This window comes from Nicotiana sylvestris, chromosome 3 (genome assembly GCF_000393655.2).
Source record: "Nicotiana sylvestris chromosome 3, ASM39365v2, whole genome shotgun sequence".
NCBI classification, from domain to species: Eukaryota; Viridiplantae; Streptophyta; class Magnoliopsida; order Solanales; family Solanaceae; genus Nicotiana; species Nicotiana sylvestris.
This window is the reverse complement of record NC_091059.1, coordinates 103,728,494-103,736,440: the sequence shown is the minus strand read 5'-3', so window position 1 is coordinate 103,736,440 and position 7,947 is coordinate 103,728,494. Positions and strand designations below refer to the sequence as shown.

At 36.1% G+C, this 7,947-nt stretch overlaps 1 protein-coding gene across 1 annotated transcript; it reads right to left on the bottom strand.

Moving 5' to 3' along the window:
* Positions 1 to 1,481: 1,481 nt before the first annotated feature.
* LOC104249249 (ribosome biogenesis protein NOP53) lies at positions 1,482 to 7,441 on the bottom strand. Its single transcript, XM_009805628.2, has 12 exons — positions 7,076 to 7,441; positions 6,290 to 6,453; positions 6,068 to 6,116; positions 5,954 to 5,979; positions 5,021 to 5,101; positions 4,820 to 4,930; positions 4,631 to 4,713; positions 3,094 to 3,213; positions 2,889 to 3,011; positions 2,583 to 2,649; positions 2,404 to 2,483; positions 1,482 to 1,860 (listed from the first exon to the last, which is right to left on the bottom strand). Exons 1-12 carry the CDS (start codon positions 7,242 to 7,244, stop codon positions 1,854 to 1,856), a joined length of 1,080 nt encoding a protein of 359 aa, XP_009803930.1. The 5' UTR covers positions 7,245 to 7,441; the 3' UTR covers positions 1,482 to 1,853.
* Positions 7,442 to 7,947: the final 506 nt, after the last annotated feature.

Genomic DNA, 7,947 nt, shown 5'->3' with positions numbered 1-7,947 from the left:
ACTAGGGGAGAAATTATTTCCTCGCTCCTCATTCGTCCGTGGAGATAAGTTTAGATCCGGCCAAACTCTTTCAGCCAGAACCTGTTAAGCTAAAACTGCTCCAAAATAACGACCCGATGATTGAGGGATATCCCTACTTTGCGCAACCTCATTATTGCGAACGTCTTCAACTTTGACGTACATTTCCAACAGCTTTATCACAATAAATTCCCGGTATTCATCCGGAGTCCTCAAAAAATCTCTCAGAGTTTCATCGTCTTCAATGTTAAAGTCAGCATAACAAGCAACCCCTTGCGGAGTCACAAAATACGGATATCTTGTGGTTACTTTAATATTCACCGAACGTTTGCTCACACTTATTTTATTACATAACAATGATACCAATGTATCGTACTCCATTGTAAGTGGCAACTTAACATGATATTGTGGAGATAAATTATAGCTTACTGAGTTATTCGCCACCACAACCTCACCCTTCCCCCCCCCCTTCCAAATATAATGAAACCCTAATTCTTCATTCTTCAGACATTATGAAAAAATTGCAAAATAACTTAATGAAAAAAAAATTCACAAGACTTGAGAATATTTTTGAATGGATTTTTACAAAATCCTTAACGTCTTTAAATAAGGCAAAAACCAGTCTGGGGGTTCAATTATTTGAGGTATAGCGCCTTAGCTTAAGGCGCTATACCCAGTTGAATTATTGTTATGTCAGTTAAGCCCGGAATAAGTATTTGTGGGCCCATATATATATATATATAGCGTCTTAATAATAAACATTATATGTATAGCGTCTTTTTAAAAGGATGCTATACTTAACTGGGCAAACGGTCATTAAGGTATAACGTCTTTTTAAAAAAACGTTATATATAAATTGGTCACCATGTTTTTATTCTACACATTTCGATTCTTTGAGTCCAAAAGAACCATATTTTGGTTCCGAACTCTAGAATGGGTCGGCCCGTATTGACAGCTCTACCCCAAAATATATCAAAAAGTTGTCCGCAACTTATAAACTTTTTTTACGGCGACGTACTTTGGCCTAAGTAAATGAGTCATTTGTTACAATGGTGGGATATGATACTCCATGGGGTGGGATATTCCATGACATTAATTATCCCACATTCTACATGAGATACCTAATTCCACCATTTTAGTATAAAAGTTATCACGGGATTAGCTAATACTCCCAACCAAACATAGGATAAAACTTTATCCCAAGATTATTATCCTTAGTCCCACGTACCAAACGACTAATAAGTTAAAAAGGATTAAGTATCCAAATGATTAAGCTAAAAGTTTGGTTGTCACTTCTTCAGAGCTCGATCTTTTGAGAAAGTTCTTTATCTTAACAAATCACTTAACCCCTTCCCTCGGATAACCTTCCCTCAGAGAATCATCATGCAAGCAGTGATCACAATAGAATGATCTTATGACAGCGGTGATCATGTTTCCTTTCCACCTCAATTGTGAGAGATTCCTTGAACATATTAAGTAATAGCATTTGCTCATTGCCAAATTTAGTAATCAATAAAGCAGCAATCTTCTATCTCCAAAATACTAGTTTTTGCTCCCAAAGCAAATGTATTGACCATGACTACAAAATTTGGTATAATAAACCAAGTATGTAAATAAACAAATTTACATCTCCGTTTGTTAATAGCAAAGAGCAGCTAAATCTCCACTCCAACAAATTTGTATAGGCTTGAATAGATCCTAGGTATCTGATCGGCTTGACAAGAAAAACCAAGACCCTGCTGTCTAGAGTGTGTCACCCCAAGTGCTCGGGTGATCTCAGAAGCAGTGATGAGAACATTTTATCCATGTAATTTAGCAATTAACTCGGATGAATTCTATTTCCTGCAAACATCCACATCCCAGAAACAATTAGCAAGAAATGTTTTGATGCTTCGCATAAAATAATGCATAGGACAAGTTGGCCAATACTTGATACATGCAGATGGAAAGAGTTTGGCTACTTGAGATTAAAACGAGGAGCAGCATTATCGTTATTACTTTCTTCTTTTCGTCTCTCTTTTTGACAAATACTACAAAGTTTTATCAGAATGACATCCAATTTTCTGACTGGCCAACATCAGCAACGATTCGGGGTGGGTTTTAGTACCATCACATTCTGCTAGCGCAAGGCATATTTAGCTAATTTCATGATCAACAATGTCGCCATAACAGAACATGTACAAAGCTAGTCTCAAAAGATTTACACAAAAAGGAGAACTCTCCACAATAGTCTCAGTGTTGCATGGTGGACACCTCATTCAACCGAACATGCAATATGAGTGTGATGGTCTGAGAATCCTTTAAATCTCAAACAACAAGTGAGCTAACCAGAAAGCCTGGCTTAATGCAAGTGATGACAAGGGATGATTGATGAGCTTTACTAACCTGCAACTCTTTTTTGAAGGAACAACAAGTCCCCTTTTCTCCAGGCTTTTAAAACGATCTCTTGCAAGGGTGCAGCACCCCTGTTTGCAACAGAAAGAAAATCCACATAAGAAATTCTTGAAAATAGAAATAGAAGTCAGAGCAACCATTTTGGAGAAATTCGAAATCAGGAAGACAACCTTCAGTTTACGGAGGGAACCAGTAATCTCTTCAGACAGTAAGACCTGAGCAGGAGCAGGCTCGAATCTGAAATGACAGATGCCATTTATCTTTTCAACATCCAAAGTTGTTGTAGCAATAAAACAAAAGCACAAGAAAAACAACTCTCATAGCTCAGATCAAGTAAGCTAGAAGTTGAAATTTTTTTAGGAGTTATAACCATAAAGATCCCTTTGAATTCTGATGTTCTAAAAAACCATTTCTCTTCCACAGTTAGAAATTCAATAATTGAAATTTTTTACTTAAAAGAATGAAACAGCACATACTTGCGCTTTCCCAAACGTGGTGGACAAGATTTTAGTCTTTCCTTTTTAGCAGTAACACGACGGAGATGTCTTTTCTGTTTTTCTTCATCCTCTTTCTCTATTTCTTGAATTATATCCGGTAAGCTGCAGACACGAGAACAACTCATCACAGGCAAATTCCATTAACTAGAAAATGATTTTCCTGATATTCTAAGCAATCACAAACCTGTCAATCTCTTTCGAGAGCTTCTCTGCTTTTGTTGCTTCAGCTTCTGCTTTCAGCTGTTCTTTGCGTCTAGCCCGTCGATTCTTCTCAACTTGTGTTAGCATTTTGGGCTTTTGAGGCCTGCGTAATATTTAAATTAATGACGTGTAATTTCATTTAAATGTTAAATGAAGGTGAGGCATCAACTTGTAATAATGCACTCAACCTAAAATGGATCGCAAGGGAAGCTAATGGCTAACCTAGCGCACTGCAAAATTTCAGAACACATAGCTGTCTTACAAAAAAGAAAATTTTGAACACCGGTCACTTTACAACAGAACATCATTCGAAGATTAGGATCATTACCATCAAAGGAAACAGATATGAAGTCAGACGGCAACAACAGCTTCCATATTATCTATCATGCTTACCGGGGATCAGCTCACACAATTTAACTCAACTAGATTAAGGAGAAAACCTCTTCACATTAAAATATGATTTTAAATGTAGTTGTGGTTTTAACTTAACATATTTAAGCAGCCAAAGGGTTTTCAGAGGTCTTATAAAGGTCTTGGCCTAGTCATTCATTGACGTAAATTTTTGGATTGGATGCTCAAATTCTTTCCCAGTTCAAGACTTCCAGTACCATTTAATTATTGACAATTTACTATGCACCGCCTCGAGAAAAAAAATGAGAACTTGCAGGGTTAGCTATAAATATTGGAAAAAGAAGAGTTACAAGTGTTGGAAACAAAGACCTTCTCCACTAGCTCAAATTCAACCCTACAAAAACTGAATCTGTTATTTCCCAGTTCTAATACTGCCCAGTTATTGAAATAATGTGAATTTTCGCATTAACTACAAATATTGGAAAAATAAGAGCTACTAATATTGTAAAAAGGAACTTTTTCCACTTGCAGCAAACAAGTAAACCAAACAGAATAGGGCAAAAGAGGGTCCAAATGATAGGGACAAAGGGAGCATGGGTCTTAGTCCAACTGTGATAGGGATGGATATATCGCCTTGGACCTCATAAGCATCCATCAGCTTAGAACTTTGTGAAAACTATTAAACATGCAAAGCCACACAAATAAAACTAAACTGCCTTCTAGTGATGATGATAAGGAGTTGAACATAGTAATCGACAATCGGGAGCTACTATAAAAACGAGAACTAAACAACTCATGTTAGCCTTGTAAAGTTACAGTAAAATTTAACTTCGCTGAATTGTTGTAACCAGTCTCCAGAATTGATATGTAATTGATTTTACTGTCAGCATAATTTAACATGCAAATTCTTAAAACACTTCAAATTGTCACCTTATTTTTTCTCTAAAGCCTAAAGCCTAAAGATTGTCTATGGTTCACCTATTCACTATTTTAAGGGAGTCCACGAATATGAACAGACACAGTTAAGTAAATTACATAGTTCAAAGTTTGATGGCCGAACTTTTAAGTAATATAATTTTAAATACTCCTGAATACTGAGCTGGCAATGAATAAAACACATTTCTATAGGTAAAACTATCATGACAGTCCAGCAACAAACAGAAGCTTACCTTTTCTCCAGTTCTGTGGTTCCATCTTCCATTAGATTTTCATTCTCCACGTCACTCCCACTGTCCGCTTCAAGTAAATACATCTGAGACAAAAGAATCTTCAGTGCATGCTTATATCAAGTTAGCCCACTAAGTATCTGCAAGGCCCATGGTCAAGGTACTAGCAAGAACGTAACATAATCAACTTACCTCTTCTTCATTAACTGCTTCTCCAGGAACAATTAACGGAATAGGCTCCGGCCCCAATTCATTTCTATAAATTTTCTGCATTTCATCTGCAACAGCACAAGCTAATGCATCCTGAATTGAGAAGATACAGAGCGAGTTACTAATCACAGGGACTAGGAGCTAGGTAATAGCAAAATATGACACACAGACATCAGGTTTTACCTGATGACTTTCGGATGCCGGATTGAATGAGCATCCTGGAGGCTCAACTTCCACAGCAGGAATAACAGTTGTCTTGGGCTTCTGTCACAGGCAATGCATGTTAATTTTATTACATATACTAATGCAGAGTTGTCTTTTCCCTTTTCGAGAAGTACACTGATGCATAATTGTTCTAGGAAAATCATAACTTTACAATTCAAATACTCGAGCTTTAGGACCATACCAAAATATACACACTTAAGATAGAGAAGTAATGGATCGAGGAAGGAAAAGACAGGTAGGTACAAACGATATGCACTAAGCGCAGGTGACAACATGTAAATCAATATTATCTCCTCCCTTGGTAACATTGCGCAATTCTAAACTTCACTATCTTAAGTGTGTATATTTTGGAATGTGCATATCTTGAAAATTATCTCTTTTTAAATCACGAACATAGTAAGGGTCGGCTATAATGGATACTCTATATCCATTCTATTTATTAGGCCCATTACCTTCAACAATAAAGGACCTTAGATTCAATCACATGCCTCTTTTTCCTTTTTCGTACTCCTATCTATCCTTTGAGAGGATAACATGGCACATAGGTTGTGCAAGGAAATGGTTCCTTACAGAGATGCTTTTACATGTGATGCTTTCTTGGAAAATAAAATATTCATTTGGCGTAAATTTAATCACTTTTTAAGTTGACTTCAAGGTAATCATTTTAAAGCAACAATAATAGTCCTTATAAAGAAGGGTGTGCATTTATAAGCCTATAGCAGATATCTTATCACAACTTATCAGTCGAAAATCCAGCTGATTTCACAGATGTATTTCATGCATAAGGACACAAAAGATGAAAAGAAAATCCTGACAGGTGGCCCAAAAAAAGAAAGGGAGCAGAGAAAAGAATAAAAAAATCCAAATTATGGGAAGGAGAAAAAAGTGTACCTTTTTAGTTTTGATGACCAGTTCACCTGCAACAATGCAGTGAAGTCTGTATCAGAAAAGCTATTTTACTACAGAAGTGACAAGGAATAGAAAAGGTTTGAATCACAAGGGCACCTTTATCATCCCAAATGTCAACCATGCTAGAATCTCCACTAGCCAAATCCTAATTGCCCAAAATTAAGAAGAGATAATCACTGAGGATCAATTAGAAATGTGCACTCAAACAAATATATAGTCTCCCCTATTGAGCCAAGGGGAATTATGGCAAGGAAGCGGGCAGTCATAACATCTTGCAATTGGTAAATTGAACATTTTTAAAGAGAAATAGTGAAAAACCTTTTGACCCTTATCTTTGGCTATCTGAACTTCTTTACTTTTCTTCTTGGACATTTTCCCAGTTGAAGAAGGTACAGGTTCGACAAAGGCATTCCTTTGTAGCATACTATCACATCGAAGTACTTTCTCCCGGTGTTTTTCAATTTTCCGTTTTGCTGAAAGATCTGGATCATAGACATAAACTTGTCACGACCTATTAAAGAATGATTCACCAACAAAAAATGACAGAACTGCTAAATATTCCAGAGAAATAGTACTAAGGCGATTCTAAACTGCTCTCTTCTAATCCAAAAATGTCAGTTACTATATCCCAAAACTTCGTCAGGATTCATTATACACACAATAATTGGATGTGAACAGAAGCCCCATCTACTAAAAACTAACATCCAAACAACTGCTACTGAAAGGTACCTGCAAGTCTACAGCTGAAATGAACTTTCAATCTGCTCTCAAGGTTGACTTTTTCCACAATTTGACAATTCAGCCAATTTTAGGATCACTCAAAACCAACTCTCTTACTGTACATCCTACACAGTTACTTGGATTAATTATTTTGTAGACTTGTCTTAGTACACTTAATACTCTAAATATAGTTACCCAGCCAAAAAAAGTTCAATCTGTTGGAATAGTAAATAGTATACATACGAATTCATCTAAAAATTACATCAGCTAGAAAACATAAGTGTGCACCAGTCTATTGGCTTGTTTTACTATGTTTGGTACTTGAACAAATAATACTTGCTAGCAATTTTGAACAAGCGAAAGAAATCCTTAAATATTAAATACCTCTGGATTTGTCGACGTAAAAGAGGGAATCACTGGGAACTTGAGCGAGAGAACCACCGGAAAGAGCATCTTTAGTGGAATTATCAAAGAAATCTTCAATATCTTCAGTACTTATGTTGGCTCTCCATTCCTTCTTCCCTTTCCTTGAGCTCTTCGATCTTTTCCCCATTTGTGTGCTTCGTGCGCTATAAGGTTTCGGCCAACTTAAACCCTAGTATATAAGGTTTCTGGTAAAATTGCTATATTTCTACTTTTATTTGCACTTTCATCCCTATACTTTTGGTTTTCCTCACATGAACTTTAAAAAAATATATTTATGGTTGGTTTATCAGGCAACAAATCTGGTGATCTCTAAAATGATTTCATGCGCGAACAATCCTTAACATATGTTCTTTTTGGATGGCTTGGGGATGTCATAATTTTAGTGGTTAGATTAAAACCAGTTCTTTTTGAATGATTTTTACAAATTTAAGAATATAATTAAGTTTGCAAACTAATTAAAAATAAGGCAAAATACGTGGCCATTTTTTGCGGACTACCTTACACACTTAACATTTCTAAAGTATAGCTAAGACACGCCTCTTTGTCTACGTGGCCAACGCATGATTTACAAACAAAATAAGGCGTCTGAACAATAAAACCTATATATTTGGTGTTTTATTTGGACGGTGCAAATCTAATAAAACTTATCCAACTGTTAAAATTGATTTTTTTTCTTTTTTCAGTTTCTTTATTTTTTTCATTTTTCTAAAGCAGTCCACCCACTTGCCTACTATCAGACCCATCTAAAGCTCTCCACCTTCTACCATGGTTAAACGAAAAAAGTTGCAGAGCTAACTCGATTTTGTCATTAACCGAATTGGAAATGAACG

Excerpts from the sequence above, each read along its gene's own strand:
- LOC104249249 (XM_009805628.2), bottom strand. The coding sequence starts at position 7,244 with ATGGGGAAAAGATCGAAGAGCTCAAGGAAAGGGAAGAAGGAATGGAGA. Across the intron at positions 5,980-6,067 it reads TGACATTTGGGATGATAAAG|GTGAACTGGTCATCAAAACT; the intron begins GTGCCCTTGTGA and ends GCATTGTTGCAG. Across the intron at positions 3,214-4,630 it reads ACCACAGAACTGGAGAAAAG|GCCTCAAAAGCCCAAAATGC; the intron begins GTAAGCTTCTGT and ends AATATTACGCAG.